At 38.7% G+C, this 24,355-nt stretch overlaps 1 protein-coding gene across 1 annotated transcript in view; it reads right to left on the reverse strand.

The window, feature by feature from the left end:
- The window catches only part of DOK7 (docking protein 7), a 67,865-nt gene that overhangs the window by 41,010 nt on the left and 2,500 nt on the right, over positions 1-24,355 (reverse strand). Inside the window, exons 2-4 of the mRNA XM_019473692.1 lie at positions 21,987-22,187; positions 9,502-9,621; positions 1,663-1,770 (exon numbers count right to left, since the gene is read on the reverse strand). Of these exons, the coding sequence (XP_019329237.1) occupies positions 1,663-1,770; positions 9,502-9,621; positions 21,987-22,187 (429 nt within the window). The remainder of the gene's footprint in view (positions 1-1,662; positions 1,771-9,501; positions 9,622-21,986; positions 22,188-24,355) is intronic.

The following is a 24,355-nucleotide window of genomic DNA, read 5'->3' on the forward strand; positions in this document are numbered from 1 at the left end:
GCCATAAGTTGCCAGATGGGGTAGAAAGAGGAAGGGTCCACTGCAAATTGTGACCTGAGCTTCTGGTATTACTAGGCTATTTCTATTCTCAGGTGTTGAGGGAAAAGTTTAGAACAATTTTCTTTCTCTTCATGGAGTAATTCTTGATATATATTATCACAAAATAGCAATGTTTATCCCGTGAAATCTAATCCCTTCTTTTCCCCCAATGCCCATAGCATGACACTGGCTTGTGACCCCCACATAAGTGTAACTCCTTAGATAAAATTATACAGCTGTCTAGATGGAAGGCATGAATTACAAAAATATTAGTGTAGTTCTCAGCAACATGCCCAGAAGAAGAAATATACTTGTTAAACAAAAGTCATTCTGCTTACAAAAACATATTTTTAAATTGAAAAAATAAGATTGTTGAATTTATTTGAAATCACTTCTCTTAGACAAATATTTTAGGCACTTTAAAACTCTGGAAGGGAAGCCCTCCCACAGTCTTGAAGAAAATGCTCTAAAGATGTAGAGCTACATGTTCTCCAAGGCAGTGGCAGAACCTAGATCTCCAGATTCAGGCAAATGTCCTCCCACCAAACCTACAGGAACAGTCTTGTTGTTATAATATTTCCCATAAACATAAATACTTAATTTTCCTATGCAAAACTCAAATAACAGAATATGAAAATCTTACTCTAGAATTCCTCATTCTCTGAGGATTATAATATTCTTAGGAGTATCAGGTCATAAATTCAAGTAATCTCAAGCAAAGAATATATACAAAGTTGGACCACATGTTTTCTAACCAGCGTGACTGGATAAAAATACAGGCATGCTTCTCTATCAAGGCCCATTTGTTTTCCATCAATCTAGTCAAGTCTAGCAGTTATATGCTAACTAAGAAAAACCTTAGAAAGTCTCAGTGGAATTTAGTCACAAACCACATTACTCAGCAGTGTCAAGACTAAAGTAGCCATGGATGTGTATAGAAGCACATAATTAAGCTCTTGAGGATCTTCACAGGGCCATTTTTAGGCTTGTAGGCTTTAGAGTCAGGAGCAAAGCAGGTGTTTTGAAGATCTAACTTCTGTTATTAAACAATTCAAATGGCAGTTCAGGGCACAGGCCCTTTTACAAATCCAGTGCTAGACACCAATTCTACTTTGACACATAAACTCCAGAAGGGACATGCACAGATACCACCACGAAGAGCAAGAATAATAACACTTAGAACCAAAGCACAGGAGTCCTAGGTTTTACTACATAAATCTGCTGTAAGCCTGATATGTGAACTATACAAGTCAGTTCATGTCATAGGCTGGAGCGAGTCAAGTACTTAAGCAGATAGCAAACTTGATGCAGACCGTTCTTTTGAAGTTGCATATGCACAAATTCGGTAGGATTCAGCATACAAAGGATTTTTCTCTGTTAATAGTGTTTGATCCAAAACCCACTCTGCTCAGCTGAAAAACTCCAATCCACAACAATGGACTTTAGACAATGCTGTTAAAGAACTGTCCCGCAAGCAACAGCAGCCAAAGCAAATATCTTGCCCATTTCTGTGTTATCTTTCTTTTAACCTCAGCATCTTATAATTATATACATATACATATTTCTAAAGCCTGGGAAGGAAGGAACACCATTTATTTTTATTTAATTAAAGATATTTCTTACCTCCACTGCCCTGGCGACTTGTATGGGACAGCAAGCTCAAGCGCTTTTCTAATTGCAAAGCTTCATGAGCCAATCTTTCTTCTGAATAGGCTGGATTTGTACTTGGATCTTTAAAAAGGAACAGAAAATAAATAAACAAATAAGAAGAAACATGGAAAATATATAAAAAGAAGGGAAAAAAAAAGACATAGTCTTATGTTAGATACTCTGTTCTTGTTTGATCTTCTACTAGAGGAGAGGAAAAAAGCTGATCAGAAAATGTATGGGACAATCTGCCTTCAAGCACATCCTGGAGAAATGCTACTTAATAAGTTATAATTTTAAGTGTCAAAAACTTTCAGATATTATACCCAATATCTGTAAGAGTTACCACCAGGGACAGAACCCTGAAGAGCACAGCACCAAAGGCAATAGCTACAGAGATAATTAACATCCAGCAGGTCTACAGGAGTTGAAACTAATATGTGACCTGTAAAACGTGTCCTGACTTCACTGAGCTCATTGGGAATTTTATCATCAAGAAAGACCAAATTTTTCATCCTACTAATTTACAAATCTACATCAGAGAGTCACAGTGATTAAACTATCTGATACCTTCCAATGCCTATCACCTATTTACACAGACATCGCTTTCAAGTTTGATGTTCAGAAGGTCATTAAGTTCAGAAGTCAGAGATGAAATAAGCAACCTGGTGGCTCTCCATGTTTAATATAAGACAAGTTAGAATGGTAAAAACCACTACTAAAATATACTATAGGGGATTTTCCCCATACATTTTAGTGAGTTTGCCATTCCAGCTGAAATTACTTCACTGAAGAAGCTCCTTCCATTCCAATAGAAAGAGGAAGACCAAAAGTTATACAGAATGTGGAAGAACTTTCATCAGAAAAATAGGCCAGTTTCCTCTAAACCATTTTGTTTCCAACCAGGCACAACAGTAAAACCAGATGTTGGAAATAATCATAACCATTATCCCAAGAGAAGTCTTACAGATTTTTTCAAACAGCACTGCCAAGTGTGTCATGTTCAGCAGTTGCAAAAGATATGGTCTGCTAACTTGTTCATCATTGGAAGCTTCATTAGCTCTTACTAATTATATAGGGAAAGGAATTAATGACAGATAAAACAGATTAGCTTCCTCAAAACTGCTGCTCTTGTATATCTGATCAACTGGGTAGTAGTAGCACACCACAAAAACATTTAATCACTGAATCATTTAATAATAAGAAAGAAAGGATGAAAAGGGCTACACATTGCTGTGGTTGAGTTAGTAAGATAAAAAACAGTTGAAATGATGACAGAAAAGTTTCATTTTCATCCCAGGTCTTTCAGTTTTAAAAGACTTGGGTTTGATGTTGTCAACACAGCAGTCAAAGCAAGCTCACAATCAGGGGAAGGAGCATTTCCAGGTGAGCTGAAGCTCCATGGGAGTCCCTACCTTATTAACTACCTGCGAAACAAGCTGCCACATCTCTCCTCCCTAACGGCATTCATTTTCTGACCTGCCCTGGATAGATCTGAGTGCGTCACAGGACCAGAAGTGACAATGCTGAACTTTCTTTCCCATGTAGAGGGGGTTTCCATCTTTAGCAGTCTGGATGAGATTAGCAGAACAAGCCAGACACACACAGAGTCCTTCTGTAACAGCGTATGTTGGAAATCAAAGATGTTCTAACAGGAACAAGGCAAAATGCCTGTGACAAACAGGTCTTTGACCTCTGTGTCTCCCAGCTCAAACAGTGCTTGATGTCAGTGTCTGACACCTTCCCAACTTAACTTTAAGAAAAGAGGACTGTTTGATACGGATTATTTTGTTAGGTCTCCATTCCTATTTCCCCTGCAATACAACTCATATTAAGCATTGACTAGTTCAAACCTGTGTAACTGCTTACTCAAACGAAACCCCCAATATGGACCTCTGCCAAAGGAAAATACAAGATTTGGCCACCAGCACCTATGGTGCAACCCAGACAGGTCTATGCAAGGATCTGCTCAGTGGCATACAGTGTTACAGGCTACTGCTTGAACCTATTTTTGAATGTCCTCTGCGGTTACTCTGCTGAATCTAGTTAAATGTCCTTATATCCAAAAAGGTTCAACAAAGATGTTCTACGAGCACTTTGAGTATAAAGTTGGCATAACAGATCAGCAAATTAGTCATACCAAGATGCAACAGACACTAACCCTTCCCACAGCAAAGAACTATCAGTAGGAAAGATCTTTCCACTTTCCTCAGAATATGATTACTTGATAAATACAGTTTTTCCTAATGTTACTAGGGAACATACACAACTATTAGTTTTTTAGTAACTGATATCCCTCTTACAGACAGCAAAAGATATAATTAAAAAAAAACTGGTCAAGCAACTGATGTTGCAAAAATGGCCTACAATAAAATACAAGATGGGGAGATAGGAGGGAAGTTGAAGCAAATCAGTAAGTTTGCATGTCACATGTTCAATTGCTTCTAGAAGCCAAATTCCATATCAACTACACAGCTACAGAACACAACAGTTTTCACCCAACAACATGAAATCTCTAGGCATACTGTCTGTCCAACAGGACTGATAATTTTTTGGTTAAACTTGCCCTTACAGATTGCCTATGTATAAAAGGTGTGTATAAAATTGGGTTCATAGTTATGTGCTGTGACTTCTCATTGCCCAGTTTTGAGGAAGATTGATTAGAATAATCCTTTCTCAGCAAGGACCAGGAAATATCTAGAGAAACAACTTCAAAACCTGCCGAACATATATAGACTTAAAGTCCTAGGCAGGTATTAAAAGTAATTGTCCATCAGTCTTACTGAAGTCTTTGTTTTGCCTTTAATCTTCCCTGCTGATAAGCAAGACTTCTATGGAAAACACACACAATACTATTCTCCAGAAGCAGCAGATTCCTATACCAGTATTTTTGGTTACAAACTACCAAGCACTAACCAGGAGGTTTTGCTACAAGATCAGACTAAGGACCGAAGTCACTGACAGCCACCTTTTAGAGACCAGTCCTTACTGGAGAGCATAACCTATGACCTCCTGTCATATAAGTGTAGAAATATGGCCTAAAAAATGGTAAAAACAAGGGGTTTTTTCAACAGTAAAGTTGGATTTGGTGGCATCATCCTATACCTTGTGCATGCACAAAGCCTCTAAATAACTGTGTAGTAATTTGCCATGTTACTAACTCAGGAGGACAGAAGCAGCATGACCGGTACTGAGACAGCTGTCCAAGGAAGTTCAGACAGCTTCTGCCCACACAACATCCTACAGTAGCTCCAACAACTCTAAGAGCAATTAGTACCTTCATTTCCCAAACTCTAAACAAATGTATCCTATAACATGATTTACTCCCATAGAATCTAGGCAGTTAGATTCACTCGGGTCCTCCAATTAAGAAAGTGTTTTATCATTTTCCAAACAAAAATGGATCCCTTGCTATGAAGAAAAATCTTTTGTGTGAGGCAATCATTGAAATCTTATTAAACACTGCTTTGGGGCAAAGGGGAAGGATTACATCAAATTTGGCTGGACTAAAAATGCCTCTGATGGAGATTTTATTTTTATATTACGTTGGTGGATATTCATTAAAGCCACATCAGCTGCTCATCGTGGGAGATTTTGAATACTTTGGTAACACATTAATAAAGTGTCACAGTAATTCAAAGCTCCAGGGTTGTTCAGTAAGCACCTGTCAGGAAAAAATGTATCAAGTCAGCAGCTACCTAAGATATGCTTGATTATATGCATCTTTAAAATGCAACATTGGTTAATTACTTCATTAAACAAAGTTAGATAAGTTAGGCAGAACATCTCTCCTTTCTTTCTTCCTTTGTAACTGTAGGCACATTTGCAAATCAGGCCTGGACCCTCACCTTCATGCTAACATCTCCACACCTTGTAAGATGTCTGGAGGAATGAAAAGATGTCCTAAAAGTTTGAGGAGGATCCACTTGGTACAGATACTGCAGAAGGCAGCCACAGAGCTGTCTTGCAATGGCCAAAGGTGTATCAAGCTTCAACAAAAAGAAAGAGCATCAGATAGATCCTCAGCAAGCAGCACTGCACACTCACCAGTCAGTCACAAAGCAGCCTGAAAAAGCTTCCAAAATTAAAAGAGAGCATCAAGACTATCAACATTACACTTGGGGTCTTTCCAGCCTGCAGGACTAGACTGTCCCGTAGCCTTAGTCAGATTTAGAGAGTACTGATCTGCCCACTGATCAAAGGTATCACTGATCGGCTGTTGGGCCTTTGTTGTGTTTGTGTTTGGCATTCAAGATGAATTTTGCTAGTGAAAAGAAGGAATTCAACACACACTTGATAAACAAACATTTCTCAAATAATATGCATGCAAATTCAGTATAGATTACAAACCATGCAATCAGTGATTCATTACTCTGTCAATACCTAGACTTCTGTCAGGACAAGAACATAAAATTCTCTGGTCTGTTTTCTAAGTATCTTCTCAAGAAAAAAAGTTGCAAGTTGTGAGTAGCCAATTACAGCAATTATCTTCCAACTAGTAGCTGGAGAAAACAAGCCATCCAAAGATATCCTGTCACTCATTTGAGTCCTTTATTTAAAACGCTACACTGCCTAAAAACGTTTACAGATACCTACACTACCTTTGCATTCCCACTCAATGCCGTATGTCTTAAATTTGAGACCTGATCATGCAGCCTTTAACAAATCAAAACCTCCAATCTGCTAATGGAGCTACCAATAGGAGTATTTTGGTACAATTTTGCAGAATTAATGGACTCCCAAAATAAGTACCACACAGTAGAAAACTGTAAAACATCTAATGTTCTTTTTCTTTTCCATTTTATTTTGGATGTACACAGAATAGAATTATTTTTATCGTAAGAATATTCACATTCATTTGATACCCATTTCCAAAACGTCACAGAATAATTCAGGTTGGAAGGGATCTCAGGAGTTCTATGGTCTAACCTCCTGCTCAAAGCAGGTCAGCTATGAGAGATTAGACCAGATTTTGATACCTTGCAATAGTCAGTCAAGTTTACGAGTTCCACTGTGCAGCTTTTTCATTACATATTTTATAGATGACATAATAAAATACATTCAGTAATCACATATCTATAAGAACACCAAGCTTTTAAGGAAGTAAGGTATATTTTTTAAAACTGCAATCCTGAAAAGAAGATGTGAATATTGTACTTGAGCAAATATCCCTTGCACATGCAGTTTACAAACTCCTTTGGGACGCTGGGCAGTTTACATTTGTTTAAAGAATCACTATGGGAAGTAAAAGTAAGAAAACTGGTCATTTTCCAGCCCTCTTCAAACCAGTCTCTACCATTTCCTATTAATTTCATGCTAACACTTAAATATTTCAGCACTCCATTTAACCATATGGTTGAGCTGTTTGTACATGAAGCCACTGGCTTCATTCATTACCCTTTTGCCAAAGACAGACTCAGCAGATGTTGACCGCATAACGTCTCTAGATTTTACATTTGTTCCGTGGGCATTGGTGTCCAAGAACACTGTCAATGTGACATTTTTTTCACCACATTACATTCTTTTCTTTGTACAGCTGTCCTTTGTGTGTTTTCCTTTCTTGAAAATACCTAAGAGTTATTGAAGCATATTTCGTGTTTAAGTTGGAAAGGTACAGGCAACAGCAAGAAGCCAAATTCAAACAGCAAACTGTGGAGAGAAGGCTGCTTCCTATAAAAGCTTTTAAATTACACAAAAGCAGAACATTGCATAAAGCACAGTTGAGGCTGTGTAGCATTCTGCCCTGCAGTAAATACGAATAACATTGACTAGATGTTTTGTGGTAGAATCCCCAATCTGGAAGTTTTGATCTAGTTACCTGAGGTGTGCAGATGATTAATCTATTTAATAACTAAACCTTTCAAAAGGTTGGGTGAATTTCAATACTCTTGCCAGATACAGTATGCAGCTGGTAGAGACTTGACCTTTTCAAGCAACACAGTACATGCTGTGTAACAGCATACTTGATAAGGAAAATTAGTTTATGGATGAATCACTAGTATTGTACATGTGCATGTGCCTTAAACAGGTCTGTGCAAGCTTCTGCATGGGGTAATAAATGAAGGAGAACATGAAAAATAAACATTTTCTATGAAGGGACGTGTACATAGAGGGTGACAACAAACTGGAAGAGACAAGGGTAAAGATACAGGGAAATATAAGTTAGAGGGGTCAAAGTAGCTTGGAAAAGGGCTGCAGAGGAGTCTGCAAGAACGTGAGCACAGTTCCCTACAGGACACTGCTCCTGTCCAGGGAAACAAGGTGAAATCGAGTGGCTGGGTACATCTTCACCTCATTTTAGTGGCAAGTCCATCAAGCACAGAAGACAAATGAAAAAGACCTCAGAAAAGAGGTCTTCCCTTACAAAAATCACCAAATCATCCCCAGGATATTCCACATCCACTTTATGCACTTCAGTGAGGTCAGAGCTCTTGAAGGAGGGAAGGGAATGTGTTATGTGGCTATGTATAACAAACCACAAATGCCAGAGTTGCTAAGATGTGAAAGCAGATTTACTTCTACATGCCTCTAAAAAAAGATTTTTCAAAGAATGTGCCTTCTAAAATTAAAATTTAAAAAAATCAATTAAAAAAAGGCAACAATAGTTGCTTGTAGACTTAATTTTTCTGGACATAAATTTTTGTTAAATGAAAGACAGGAGTTGTATATGTGTAATACAGTTTTAGATATGCAGAAAAATATGCATTCAATAATAAAGCTTTAAGCATCAGCACTGTTTTTTGGGTTTCTGTTGTTTGCTTTTTTTTAACACTCCACTTAGTTGAATGCAAACACAGATCATCATATAAGAAGAATGAGGTTTTATTGCCCACTATTCTGCTTGATTATTTTATTTACTTTGGTGCTACAACTATGGGAAAGAAGAGATGAACTGAGCCTTGTGTCTACTGCATTTATCTTAACTAAGTTTTCATAATTTATTTTCACAATTTTTGCATCCAGTTCTAATCTTTTCCATCGCATTTTCTTCCTGCAATTATCTTAATCATATAACAGCAATAAAACCCTGTCAAACACCTATTAACTGCCTAACACTTAAACAGAAACTCTAAGTATTTTCCAGAAATCCCACCTCATCCTTCACCGTTCTTGCAGCCTATTCCCACTGTATCCCACTGCCAATTCACAGATATTTTTCTGCAATCTCATTTCCGCACTCTTGCCCCATTTGACACAGTCATTCCGACTCAATATTATGTTTCTTCATCTGCTAAAGTCAAAAGTCAACAGGGCTTACAATGATGCCATCTAATTTCCTCTCTGAACATTACAGCGCATGCACCATTTACCATGAAATAGGAAAAGGAATTTAATCCTTGCACATCAGAAAAGAAGCTCAAGCTGCAAAACTGAAATGTAATCTGGAGGCCTGACAAAGTTTTCTAAGGTTGGCAAGACTTAGTTCTAAGTGTTTTAGATGAACTCAAAATGCCCTAGAAGTTAGTTTTCCCTTAAACTATCAAAATAGTAATGCAGACATGGATCCAAGTTGAACTATGTAAGTTTAAAACTAAAGGTTAGGGTTCCTTTCAATTCAAATTGTCATATTTTAGTACTGTTAAATAAGAAAAGGCTAAAGTTAGCAATATCACCAGAAATATGAATGAGCCAGAGCAGCAGGGGGAAACTGGGTACATTCAACTGATAAATCTGTACTGTGACATTTCAGAATGAAAACCACTTTGCACTTTCTACACCCTTAGTGTCTGCAAGCTGTTCTTACAATCACAGCAATAAGTGCTAGACATAGCAAGTTCCTACTTTACTCAGTTACTCTATACTTCCTATATTAACCTGGTAGGACTGGACGCAAACCAAAAGGGCCTTTCGTCGGGGAGATGCCACGGACGATACAGTCGAACAGAAAGCTGATCTGCTCTCCTTCAGCACAAGAAAGGAAAAAAACACCAGCCCCTGCAAGAAAGCACAACATAATTATGTGTTTTTCACCTGGATACATTAGAAATATATTTAGCTGAAGCTATTTATAATTTAGGAATCAAAAGAGTATTCAGTGCAAGCCGTGAAAAGAAATCAACAAGACATGTCCTTAAGAGAAAAGAAATGAAAAAAAAAAATCAGGTCAGCACACACACACTATATCATGAACATACACATAAATTCAACAGCTACCTAATAATTTATGCTAATTTTCTGAGATTCAGGCAATTAGAGCAATGCCAAAATACAAGCCATATGCTCAACAGCTGTCTGGGTCTTTTATTCTTATTTATCCCTAAAATTTTGTAGATCAAATCCTAGCTATGAAAGTGTCAGGGATACTTAAAGTATCTTCATCAAAATGAACCAAGTTAATTCTACTGTTACCCAGTTTTAACCAAGTGCAGCTTTTCATATCCCAATGAATTAGGATTTGGTTATATTGCTGACTTATATTATACATTTTCCTAGAATAAGTCCTACGTGTCTATTATTAACAGAATGTAACACGACTCCACAGGTTGTCATCAGATCTTTACCCTTTGCTCTATTCTGATATTTTGCTTTCCATTCATTAAGAATAGCCCCAAGCAAAATTAGAATGAGAATCACTAAATAAACAAACAAGTTCTGAGCTGCATGATATATGGCTACACGGACAACACACAAGACTAGAAGTGCTCCACAGAACATTTTATTTGAGAATTGTCAGTCCAAATATTACTCATATCAAGAAAGAAAAAAAAAAAAGTCTAGGTGACCTTTTTGATGCTCTTAAAAGACCAGGCAAAAGACCACCCCAGTAACCAGTGACTTCAGGAAAAAAAATACAATAACCAGATACAAAAGGATATTAAATTAGTATATAGGCCTTGAAGAAGTGCTGCCAATTCACCAAAGCCATACACAGTAGAAAACCACAATACCGACCTGCAGTAGTGTTTGGCATATTACTTTCCTAGGGACTTGGGACCCTAATCTGGACATAAGTTTGACTTCTGCATGTCTCTAGCCAATTCTGAGTTGCATACATATTTTTGCCAGTTTTACTTAAAGCAGCAGAGCTGGTCTTGACCAGAATGCCTGGATCCCCACCACTTTCCACACATATGCCCTGTCATATCCAACAGGATATTCACATTTCATTTAAGCAATGGATACACTTTTGACTGCTTGACAAAGGGCTATGGGATTCAAACAAAAGGGATAATAAAGAGTGGACCACAAACCAAGTTAATTATTTTAGTAAATTAGATATAGCCAGCAAGCAGTAAACTGACCACTCTAGGAAAAGCATATTCTGGTCCATGCTCTTTTGTCATTCTCAATTTATGTCACATCTAAGTCTTTGCCTGCTCTGCTTAAATCTGTTCAAGACAACATTGTTAGCAGCATCTTCGTAACTTGATTTGTCACTGCACCACATTTGTTCCTCTTCAGATCTTACTGATAAAAACTTCTCCAGCCAAAGAAACAGAAATCCTGTTCCTGGTACAGTTTATTTCATTTGATGAACTGCTATAAATTCAACTGGAATTAGAATTCACTCACTGGTAGAAGTTAAATTTATACTTAAGGGCTGGCTTGCCAATCATTTCTAGACTACAAGGTCTTCCTTGAGACTCAGGATAGACAAATATTAAAACACTAAGCTATGTTTAAGTAACTGAAAAGATGAACACACACTAGCTCATGAAATATAAACCAAAGTAAAGCCTACTTAACTCCACACTTCTGTGGTATTGTTTTTTATTATTGTTTTTAAAAACAAGTTTGTCCCACGTTTCCTCATGGCACATATACACACCCTGGCTTCAGTATCAAAGACCATCTAGGAGATTACAACCCTAATCACAAAGTCTAACAGGTATGAAGGTTTCTGGTGGTGACTCACTCACAGTCTTGTCCCATTTCCCCTCCCCAAGAGATGCCAAAGAGTCAGAGAACTCTGTATTAGAAAGAGCTGGGTGCAAAGTACGTATTCAGGAATGACTCGAAATTCAGCTCTTCCTTTGAGCTGCCTTCTCCTCCCCCCACAGAGTAGATGGAGTATAGGGAAATCAGTTTGCCTAATCTTAAATGGTATGACTCTTCCCCCATGAACCACACTGATGCCAGAAGACATGCCTTTCTTGAGGGAGCAGGGCAGCACAAGGCTTTGATGGGCTCTGAACACGACCTTCCCATCCCATGCACAATAAGCAAGCAGAGTATAGAGACAACATAACAGGACATTCGTACCTCAAGCACAGTGATAAACTATGTGGCTTGATAATTCAGCAGAATCCTACACATCCATGTTGCCATTCAGGAAAAGAAGATTCCTCAAGTAGATAAAGAGTGCATCTGGACCACTTTGTTCTTTTATCACTATTGTCAAGAGTCTTAATTAAACTCCTAAGAGGCTCTACAAGACACTGACTTTAATGGAAACAAAAAAGTAAATGTGTGCATGTGAGCTGGCTGCTTAACTCAAAGGATGATTTTTGTGAAGAACTATCACACATTTGGAAATCCTAAAAACAAATGTGACGGCCTTTATGTAACTAGTACAAACAGTGTATGCACATGTGCACATAGATACGAATCCAATATACACATATGCGTAAAATATTTCTTTGTAGATTCTGTTATTCACATGACCACTGTAATGGCTGATCAACTCTCACAGGAAATGTTTTCTTTCTTGTTTTGCTAGGTAGAACTAGATTGCAAGGGAAGGAAGAAGTCTGGGGGTCCTTGCAAAAGACATCAGGTGAGATGAATGAATAGGTTAAGGCTTAACTAAGTTATGTTTTAAAAGCATACATAAAAGCCAGCAATTACATTTCTTTTCTGCTTTCTTGAGAAAGCTGAGAAATTCACTACTAGAAATTACACATTTCAGTCATGTGTTGGAACAGATTTGGTGCACAAGCATTTGGAAGCCAAGGAATATGTGGTATGCATCACTGTAATACCATGCAGCTGTTTACTAGACTGAAGAGCTCACTCACTCACTCTCTCCATGGGGTAAGAGACTTGGTGAAAAGCAGCCTGCAACCACTTGCACAAGGCTGAAACACTAAGCCAGTCCTCTGTGGCAGTTAGCAGTAAAGCATCGTACAGTCTCCCAAACGTTCAAGAGAAGTTGCCAATTTCATAGAACTTCCAAATATTATTAAATTTTGCTAACGTTTGATTTTAATTCATCATATTAAAAAAGCAAACCCATGGGCAAACACATCCTGAAAATGCACAATAACCAAAAATTACTTAAATCTCCGTACTATGTGTGAAAGCAGGGAGGAAGAGTCAGTCCATTCCCTTGAATTATTACTCCTAAGAGGTGCCAGGCAATGCTAGAGCCTGAAGTCTTTTAGCTACAGGACAGGTATGAATCATGGCAGTTCAGTTCATGGCAATCATCATGTTGTCCAACCCGTATGTCTCAATCCTGCCCTTGAGCAACCCCCTTTAGAAGGTATCTCAGGCTGCATGGCTCAGGCTGCTCTTCTCTCTGGTGAAAATGACAATGGGTGTTCCTCTTATTGCCAGCTAAGACATGGGCATGACTACTGAAAACAAGATAAGAATGTTTGTTGTCTGTAGTAGACCTAAGTAGGAGAAAGCAACAGAACAATATCTGCACATAAACAGAAGTTTTAATCTACACAACCCAGAACCTTTCAAGAAATTCCAGATATTGCCCCAGTTCAACCACCTCTACTGCTTCTAATTTTCAAATAAATGGCCCAGATGCCTTTTTTTGCAACTGGTATGTGTGATTGAGCTTCAGCTACAGAGAGGCTGGGGGCAGGGGAGCCACATTTTACCCAGAGATGAACTTATTTGCAGCTGTCAGAAGTAGAAGAAAGGATTTTCTAATCTCTAGCAGTACAATTGTCATGTTAAGAGCAAGAGAATTTCAAAATGTAAATGCTATTTTTCCTATTTAAGAATAAACTGGTGTTATCCATCTCGAAAATGCACCTAGATTTAATGTTTGAAATCACAGCATTATCTCAGATGGTTTCCCTCTACCTGGATTGAGCACCAAAGCCTTCAGAGCTGAACAAAACCTGTACTGAGCAACTAATTCAAAAACATAGTTAAGTATTCTATATTTATGAGAAATTTTGTGAGGAAGGAAGGAACAGAAAGCTAAAACAGATTCAGATCCTTTTAGACCTCAATTCTACCACAGAAATATCCAAAAGTAAGCTCTGCTTCTCTTTGGGACTTCATGGTTTTTTTATGGATCTAACCACAAGATCATCAGTTCCTTTTTAGTAAGGCATTTATTACAGTGGTATTTAAAACTTAAATTCACTAATCCTCTGCATTCAGAGCTTCACAGAAAGAATGGGAGCAAAGATATGGTTTAACCTATGGGAAAGTAACATTCATAATAGAGTCTGTATAATATCGCATGATGTTTCTATGACAGGGTAATGGAGAGTGCTTTCATTTAGGAATTAAAACAACTTGTGTAATAATGTATCAGGTTTTTTTTCCTGGACACTACTTGTTTGTCCTATTCCTCAAGAATTTCAGAGGAATGAGGTAAAAGAGTCAGATACCTGAAGAAAGATGGTCTTTCCTTTTACCAGCACTTTTCTGTTAAGAAGAACCAGAGTTATATTTTTATTTAGGTCCCATTTACAAAAAGCATTTTCTTCTAGTGGCAGTATTAAATCAAATATTTAAACTAAACACATATTTAAATGTTGTTATGCTTGCAGATGTGTCTAAGTGCTCAGTTAAGGGCATCAGCTCCTTTGAGAAGCTTGAACTGAATATGTAAAGTTTCCTACCGTGGCAGGCTATTTTGTACCAATATAAATATGCTGTTCTTCCCTTTGAAGGCACGTGTGCAGGGGAAGAGGCAAAAACACCCTTCCATGGCAACTGAAGGTTCTCAGCTATCAAGACAGACATTTCTTAAGAAAAAAGAAACATAAATATAATGTTAAACAGCTCCTTTGAGAAGCTTGAACTGAATATGTAAAGTTTCCAACCGTGGCAGGCTATTTTGTACCAATATGAATATGCTGTTCTTCCCTTTGAAGGCACGTGTGCAGGGGAAGAGGCAAAAACACCCTTCCATGGCAACTGAAGGTTCTCAGCTATCAAGACAGACATTTCTTAAGAAAAAAGAAACATAAATATAATGCTCAACAATGTAGTGGGACCCTTTCCAAAGTACTTGTCTGTTATTCTGGTCTCCTGTAACAAAAAATAAAAAAATTAATTCATACCTAAAAAAGAGGTACACTGATGAGCTCCTGTACCTTACAGGGAAGATAAACAGCTGAGTTTGTTTAACATAGCAAAAGTGGCAGAGAGCATAAATAAACGCTCTATAAATATTTAGGGAGGTAAGCATCATGGAGAGAGAGAGAGAACATTACACTAAAGGACAATGTTGGTACAACAACAATCTAGGATAAATGGACACAAATTTAGGTTGGAAATTTTAAAAAGACTAAAAAGATCATAGATATAAAACGATCTACAAAACTCAAGGCTCATTTTAAGCCTAATTCACACTTTGATTCTTTTTAAAGGATGACAACATCAGTGTTCAAAACAGTGTTAGACCTTCAGAAACAGTTGACAGTCATACAGAAGCAGATTCTTTATTTATGTACACCTCACCACAGCTTCAAAGACCATTTTAATTAATGGTGTGTCAAGAAATGCAGAATATCTTCCTGGAACCAGAAAAGTTCCCCTTGAAAGATAAGGGATCATATTTGTTCTTTTTTCACACCTGTATCATTCAGCACCAGAAATTAGTGTAAGCTTAAGGGGGGTGGCGGGTGGGAAAAGGCATAACATAGGTAATTCAGATGCTTCAAGCTCCATCACCTACAGTTTCACATTTGTATCATCCATCCACATTTCATACTACACGTTCCTTATGCAACTGGCACCCTGGCCTATGGATTGAACCATTTAGGTTTTCTGTAACATGGAGAGAAGATACAGCAACACTCAATAAGCCCAAATCAGTTTAAATTCTTGGAGCACAGCAATTGCATCAAATCTAGAACAAGTTACAGAAGAAATGCCACAATTTAACTAAAGAACGTAATGAAGGGCTATTTATATACTCCATTATTTTTGGACTTTCTTATACAACTAAGATTTAAGTTTGGGAACTAAGCATTTAAGCTTAGGAGCAGTGAACAGAATCTAGGGTCTGTCCCCGCAGTTGCCCTCCCAGTCTTGAGACTACAGACACATACTCCATTTTTCTCTTCTGACCCCAGTGACATTTGCATGCCTGGTTACACAGTGAGGCAACTTCCAGGCCTTGTAGTGGGCTGTTCTTTCTGTGGGCGCCAACCACTCCTCAGGAGGAAAACGAAGATTTGAAGCCCTGCAGGCTGAAGGAGGCCAGGAACCTGGGTTTCCCACTCCGTAGAAGTATGGCAACCAGAAAAGACATGCAGAGCAACACTACCACCACTTCATCTTTTCTAGTGATGTTTTAGAGCATCCTCTCCAGTTAGGCAACTCACTTAGAAAAAGATTCCGGTTTTGGTTTTTTAACTGCTTACCTAGGGACCCATAACATCTTCACTCCCACTTCCTAGAATCAGTCTGCAGGAGCAGACTTTGGCCTGTTCAGGAATTTACTTGGAGGAATCCCATGTGATACAGTCTTGGTGAGAAGTGGGATCCAGGAGAGCTGGCTGATTTTCAAGGATCACCTCCTACAAGTTCAAACCAAGCAAATGTGGCAGGAAAGCCTGTATGGATGAACATGGAACTCCACACAAAAACATAAAAAGAAAGCATACATAGGGTAGAAGTACGGCGACAAAGATGACGCAGGAGGAATACAGACACACTGTACAAGCACACAGGAATGGGGTTAGGAAAGCCTAACTCTACCTGGAATTGAATCTGGGGAGGGATGTGAAAGGCAACAAGAAGGACTTCTGCAAGTATATCAGCAGCAAAAAGAAAACTAGGGAAAACTTCAGCCTACTGCTGAATGGGATGGTGGACCTGTTGACAAAGGACATGAAAAAGGCTGAGGTACTCAAGGTCTTCTCCACATTGGTCTACTGACATGATTCAATTTCCTCATCAGGAATCCCAGGCCCTTGAGACTTGTGAGAAAATCTAGAAAAACTACAACTTTCCCTTGGTGGAAGAGGACCAGGTTAAGGAACATTTAAACAAATTGAACATACTCAAGCCCATGGAGCCTTATGGGATGCATTCACAGGTGCTGAGGGAGTTGGTTAGTGTCACTGAAAGGACACTCTTTATTACCTTTGAGAGGCCATGGAGACTGGGGGGTGAAATGGTGTGCCTGAGGTCTGGGGGAAAAAAAAGCAGACGTGACTTCTATCTTCAAGAAGGACAAGAAGGAGGATTCAGGGAACCACAGAGAGGGGAAGGTGGCAAATAATCCTAGAAGCCACTTCCAAGATGCTGACTGGGAGTAGTCAGTATGGATTTAGAGAAGGGAAATAAAGCCTAACCAGTCTGATAATCTTTGATAAAATGACAAATCATTGACAAACTGATCAAGCCCAGACTAGATAAGTGAACAGTGAGGTGGACTGAAAGCTGGCTGACCTGCCAGGCTGAAAGGGTTATGATCAGCAGCGCAAAGTCCAGCTGGAGGCCCATCGCTACTGGTGTATACAAGGGGTCAACGTTGGGGCTAATACTGTTTAACACCTTCATTAATGACCTGGATGATGGGACAGAGTGCACCCTCAGCAAGTTTGCAGGAGATACAAAATTGGGAGGAGCAGCTGATACACCAGAACATGGGAAGAAGTTGCTCACAGGGGTTGTGGAGTGCCCATTCTTGGGGATATGCAAAACCTGACTGGATATGGTCCTAGGCAAACTCCTCTAGCTGACCCTGCTTTGAGCAGGGGAGTTGGACAAGGTAACTTCCAGAAGTCCCTCCCAACCTCAAGCATTCTGTGACATTTAGGCATTTGTGACATCCAAACTGGAAGTTTCTTTCTGATCTCATTCTAAAAAAATTAGCTTCTTACTGTATTGTATAAACTTAATAATTAGCTTTCTATAACTCTGCTGTATAACCAGATCAGCAGTGTCTCATCAACACTTTAATAACACAACTGCTATGGCAAATTCTCTGTGCTAAAGCACCACCAATCTTTCAAAATAAATTACAGCATTCATTTGTACTACCAAACAACTAAGCAAAAATTGACAGAAAGTTATTTCAGATTAATATTTTTGTTCATTTACTTGCTAGCTTTCAAAATTCGAGCATTAATGTGAACTGATGATATTCTATGTATTAAAGCATAAAATTTTCTTTCAAATCAATTAACAGTAAATGGAAGTTCCTAATACATTAGTAATGTTATAACATACATTAGCATTTACTACAAAACCCAATTAAGAATAAAAAGACTGAAACTGTTATTCCCTAAACACTGTAAAAAAAATGTAATGCACAAACTGAGGTGGCCGGTGGCCTATATTCACCATATGGGCTACTGAACATTTTTTTTAATCACATAAAAACAGTTCATCTTACCTACTGGTCTGATTTTATTTGGGGAAGTATACATCTTTAACAACATAACATGAGCAATACATAGAACTGGAGGGTGATATACTAGTAATCTAATATATTCCATTCCAATCATAAATACAGATCATAACAGTACACAGTTGATAATATAGATCCATTTCATTACAAAACCAAATGAAGAGAACAGATAAGTTTTATTAAACACAATAATTTAGGACTGGGTATGTTAGCTAGACCCTACTGGAACATACCTTCATTCTTTACACTTATATGTTAAGTGCCTTGCTGCTGAATACTTGGAAGTTAGGTGACCTCAAAACAGTGCCTGTGGAGATGCTATATTCAGCTTTCTGGACACAGGCAATCCTCTAACAACTAATATTAAATGGATGAACACAAGATTTAGGCAAGCCATACACCTGAGGAGCATATATTGCATGCCTCAAAGCAAGGCTCTACAGGACCTCCTAGGAAGCTGTGGGGAAGATGCCTTCAAGCAGACAGGAATCCAGCAGGAAGGAGACTGGCTCAACCATCTAATTTCTTGCTACTTACCCCCTGCAGAGCCTCCTCTTTGCTCATCTGCAGAGCTCATAAGGCCACACAGATTACTAGAGTAATATCAGTGGTCCCCACATCGTTAGGGAATCTTTCCAGGGAACAAGATCTTGTACTAAACACTAGAGACACTTCTTTATTCATCCATCATTCCTGACAGCACTGTGTTTAGAAATCCAGCCTCATCCTGTGCACCTCCTCGCAGCTATGTTACACATTGAGGTGGTTTGACTACAACAGTAACCACCACAGCAGAAATTTACTGGCTAGTTGCAAGCTGTCTACCACTACCTGAAAGGAGGTTGTAGCGAGGTGGGTGTCGGTCTCTTCTCCCAAGTAACAAGCGATAGAACAAGAGGAAATGGCCTCAAGTTGCACCAGGAGAAGTTTAGATTGGACATGAGGAAAAATTTCTTCACCGAAAGGGTTGTCAAGCATTGGAACAGGCTGCCCAGGGAAGTGGTTGAGTCACCATCCCTGGAGGTATTTAAAAGACGGGGTCTTTTCACCTAAATGATTCTATGAAGATAATCAGCACAAGTAAGCAGGTGAAGTACTCAGTTCTAGTAGTGAACCAGGCATTTTCTAAGTTCTTTGGTTCAGGCAGCCACTAATGAAAGATCCTTCCACACAGAATGGGTGATAAATAAGTCAGCACATTTCATTTTGATCTGCAAATACCCCTTACTTCTATGCTTTCAGGAATGAAAAACAGAACTGAAGTCATATCCATTCATCAACATTATCATAAAAATCACATTTACTAAGGACTCCTAAATGTCTGTTCTTTATACCCTATCACAATGTCCCTCTCAAAACTGCAGTATATCAAAGAAATGGACTCTTCAGACAACGTGTGTTGCAAATGCTTTGTCAGTCAGCGCTGAACAGTCCTTCTGGAAAAAGCATGAAAGAAAAAAAAACAATTGGGTTTTTTGTTCATTATTTTTAAAGGGGAACATAAGTCCTGGCATCCATCATTATTTTCTGCTAGTCATTTCCACTTTTGGATAGCCCTCAGAATATTATTTTGTCTCCTTCCATATTCTAATGAAAGTCTGCATAAAACACATGCTTGGAATTCACCAGTACTCCATTTGCAATCAACTATATACTCCAAAAATCAAGCCATTATTTGAAGCCCTTATTAGTAAGAAATTACTGTCTTCATCACTTGAGGCACCTGCGTTAAGATTCAAAGGAAAAACCAAATCAAACATATCACAGTGCTGCTGCACCTCTTACTCAATAAAAATTATAGAGGCTCTGCTTCCCTAGAGAGTCTCAGGGCTACCAATTACTCAAATAGTTAAGTCTTATATTCTCTCATTTGAGGAATTACATTGATAATTTATATGATCTGTGTAATCTGTCTACCTAATCGCTGCTAATCTTACTTAAAGATTGCCTAGCATTTCTACTTCAGCTCCCTACATTTTTTTAAACATAAGTTTTCCCTAGTTAAATTATTTCAGATTTCATTAGTTCAAAAACTAGTACTCTACACAAGCTTTCCAGAAATAGCAGCACCCTTTTAAAAAGAGAAAAAACACACTGTGGTTCAACTTTGGGAAATTTTCTCCCTGTAAGCATTCTGAAGTGTTTAGTTCAAAATTAAGTTTTCTATTTTCAGTTAATAATTCAAAAAGCAGACCCAAATTATGCCAGCATAGCAGTGCATACATTCACTAGAAGTCCAGCTTGCATTTAAAGTGGTACTTGCATACAGACACAGGAATGAACAACTGCTTTATTCTGCATGGAAAAAAAACTGTTCAAACCAAAACTGCAGGTGTTGGCAGACCTACGCTGCAGGTTCAAGTTTAGCCTGGGTCAATTGCACTATCTACAAGAGAGGGGGAAAAGGTGACTGTGGTGACTCCCCCTTATACTCTATAGCCAGTTCTTTCTCACAGTCTAAACCACATCACTAGGAAACAAGATACTTGTGTTGCAGTTCCCATACCAGTTGATAACTGAAACAGAATAACCTTAAAAGAAAATGGATTTGCTTCCTCACAGGATATACCTATAACCCATTCCTTCAGGTGGTGGAAACCCTTCTTTAACCCCAGCCTCTGAATTAGGCAGGGAAAGATTTGAACCAGAATCTTCCACATTGAAGACAAGTGCCTTAAATCAGGAATCAGGATATAACAATTGAGTCCATACTTACCATCTTTGTAACACAGCTCTGTACTTTTCAATAGACAAAACAAAAACCCCTCACTAGAATAAGACAGTCAAAAATAATTTCTTTCCCTTTCGTCTCCAAATTTTGCCAAAAGTCCCGAGGAAGAATATCTTTGGATTTGGATCAACTCTGAAACCTTCTATTTTTTTCAGTTTGGTAATTGAAGAAATCCATTATTTTCACATTTCAGTATGCAAGTCAAACAACTTCACGTCCAAACTGGCAATCTGCACACCCACTTGCACTCACAGATCATCAATTCAGCATGGCTTCAAACTCCGCTTTTGAAGTTAAAACCTTATGTTTTCTAATGATGTATATGATATTATACCAGTGTATTATCTTTCCTTTCCAGCTCTTGCACAGGAGCTTTGCATTTTATCTGAAGTGAGAATGTGAGGAGTCCTAAGCTGGACATCGGAACAAGAGATTTCTCCCCATCTAAAGGGGTATCTTAGCTACTAGGCTACAGAAACTAGCTTCAGCTTGCTTGCTTGCTTTCATTTTGACCCCATGAATCTCATGGTCCCATAAAGTGACAAAGCTACTAACAGGGAAGGGAACAGACAGAAGTTCCTAACTTTTAGGAGCTAGAAGTCCTCTACGGGAATTAGACATTAGCATTTACACAATGAGGGCCTTGATGCCACCTGTAACCTCAAAGCTCCGTATCATTTTTCCCTCTGCAAACAAAAAAATAATTAATCATAATGTAATAATCTGAACATTAAACCATTTTGCCTTCTCTCTTGCATGACACAAGCCATAAAATGTCATTACCTTATTTTCGCTCTGTGTCCAATAGCAACAGTTGACTAAACATCTGGAGAGCCTCGGGGCAATGTTCAGTCAGGACTCCACATAGTCACCTTTTTACTGAACACCAGGGTTGAAGCCTGCAGAAATCTACTCGGTAGAACAGACCCTCTGATATGAGGCTGCCTGTATGACAAAGCAGCACAGCTGGTTCTGCAAACTCCACTTTGAACGAGACTCACATTTACATTTCTACAAAAGGTTTCAAACAACTTTTAGAAGACAGGTTCCATTTGTACTTACAGAAGCCGCACCTGGTACCCCCTTCAAAGATGAATCCATTTGGGACAGCTCCATACCGACGCAGATCTGAGAGCTTCCATTGCCCCATGACACTAGGAGGAAGGTCTTTTACAAGGACGAGAATGTCATTGCAGAAATGCAGGGTAGCAGGCCCGCTCTCTAGTTTAGTGCCAGGTGCTACAAAAACTTGAAATCTATGAACTATCAGATAAGGAAGAAAAAAAAAATTACTATAGAAAATAGAAGTAAGGTATCATGACTTATGTTACATAAGTCATTCTGTTCAGCTGTGGTATGTGGACCAACCCCTGTCCACACCACAAGGCTCTAACACAAAGATTCTACGTAGAGCCCAGACAGCCCCATGTGAGTAGCTGTAAGCTCATTACTCTCTATTATGCCAGTTTAGGATTGGAAAAAAACATATCTTGGCTTAATGCTACAAATGATTAAGTTGTAACACTACATTAATTTATCCTAAGTCTTCCAGGCTACTTCCTATCTCAAATTAGTCAGTTATCCAGCCCACACTTCAGTTACCTCTTCCATCCTTGCATCACTACATGGGTTTCTTTCTGTCTCGTCCTCTAAACAGCCTGTGCCTCTCCTTTCTTACATGCATGCACACACACAACACAGTGCCTAAGGAGCCCAAAAGGCAAGGCTGAAAGAAGTAGGCAAGTTCTAACCAGAGCTCTGTCACTGACTCATTTGCAACCTTTAATAAACTGCTTCACTCCTTCCCTAGCAGTAAAGTGGGGAAAATTACATTTTCCCACCTTTGTGAATCCTTTGGGAGTTGGTGACGGTAGATGCCCAGACATTTAAAATGACTAGGAAATTAAGTCATTCATAGGTAATAAACACTCTTAGATGTCAGTTAATTTTTCATAGTTCACAGCTTAAACTTCAAAAGAGTGGGGGGGAAAAAAGGAAACATCCATCTCACTCAAGTTTACAAAATTCAGGTTCAAATCCCAACTCCAGTATCCCCTCTATTGCAAGGGTCCTTATCTAAAATAGCAGCTGTTCTAGACTGGTCTCCCATCTTCTCCTCCAGAGCTGTTGCATTCTGAATAATAATCTGTTGGGAGCACTTCAAGGGCTGAAATCTCACAGTGTTTCAAGGGGAGCAATTTAAGTGAGCAAGCACCTAATTCTCAGACAACTGTTTTGACCTCCGCTATTCCTCTAGTTTCTTTCATCTTGTGATTAGACAAAAAAAAGAAAAAAATATCTCTCTTGGCAAAAAGAAGCATCAGGGCTGTTACATTTCCAAATAGAGGTTTTTGGTGGAGCATTTATCAAGAAGCACAAGATTTAGCTTTTGGTTATCCATCAAAGATTATAAAAACAGCTCCCTGCCTATGAAATCTACAGGGTAACTTCCAGGTAGTCTCACTTCTAACAACCATTCATCCCTGTTTCTTGACTATGCTTCTTCAAGCATCATTAATTTCAGCTAGGTCTGAGTCTTGCTTCTCATCTAAATACTTGCTATATTCTTAGTTACCATCTTAGCTGTAAGTCAACTCCTCATCTATGATGTGCATTTGTTAAGTTCCCTAAGGCTTCAGCAGAATTAGCCATAAAGTCATTTGAGTGAAATGTGCAAGGAGACCGAGGTAGATCTAACTAACCACAGCTCTACTTACAGCTTTGTCAGTAGTATTGCTAGGGAGCAAATCAATAGTCACACGATGTCCCCTTTTGGGCACACAGTTGTTACACAACCTGCTTAAACACAAACTATGAAAAAGATACCAAAACCATCTTGACAAATAAAGTTCAGTAAGGAATCTTCAATATCATTTGGACCCCTCTGCTCAGTTAACTCTGCCCAGTACTTTGCCGGCAATTAAACCATGGGAGCAGAAGCATCAGGGTTCTTTCTGCCTCATAAATGAGGAATGGAGCACACTCTTCACACAATCAGTTGCAAGTTACAACAGCTGCTGAAAACAAATAGCTGCAGCTCAGACTCTAGACCACTGTTAAAAAAACCAGCATAGCCAAATCTGAACAAAGCCATTGTAGACGAAAAAACAGATCAGGACATGAAGCTTTTGCCATATGCTGCTTTCTTGGTAAATTGTAATTTTTTTTTTTCCAAATGCCTCTCAAGCTATCTACTTCTCCTACTCTGAAAAAAAAATTAATAAGATACATAGCTGAATACATTCATGAATAAGAGGTAGAATCATAGAATCGTTTAGGTTGAAATGACTCTTGAGATCATCGAGTCCAACCATTGACCTAGCACTGCCAAGTCCACCACTAAACCATGTCCCTAAGCACCACATCTACACGTCTTTTAAATACTTCCAGGGATGGGGACTCAACCACTTCCCTGGGCAGCCTGTTCCAAT

Source organism: Aptenodytes forsteri, unplaced genomic scaffold (genome assembly GCF_000699145.1).
Source record: "Aptenodytes forsteri isolate BGI_AS27 unplaced genomic scaffold, ASM69914v1 Scaffold88, whole genome shotgun sequence".
NCBI lineage: Eukaryota > Metazoa > Chordata > Aves > Sphenisciformes > Spheniscidae > Aptenodytes > Aptenodytes forsteri.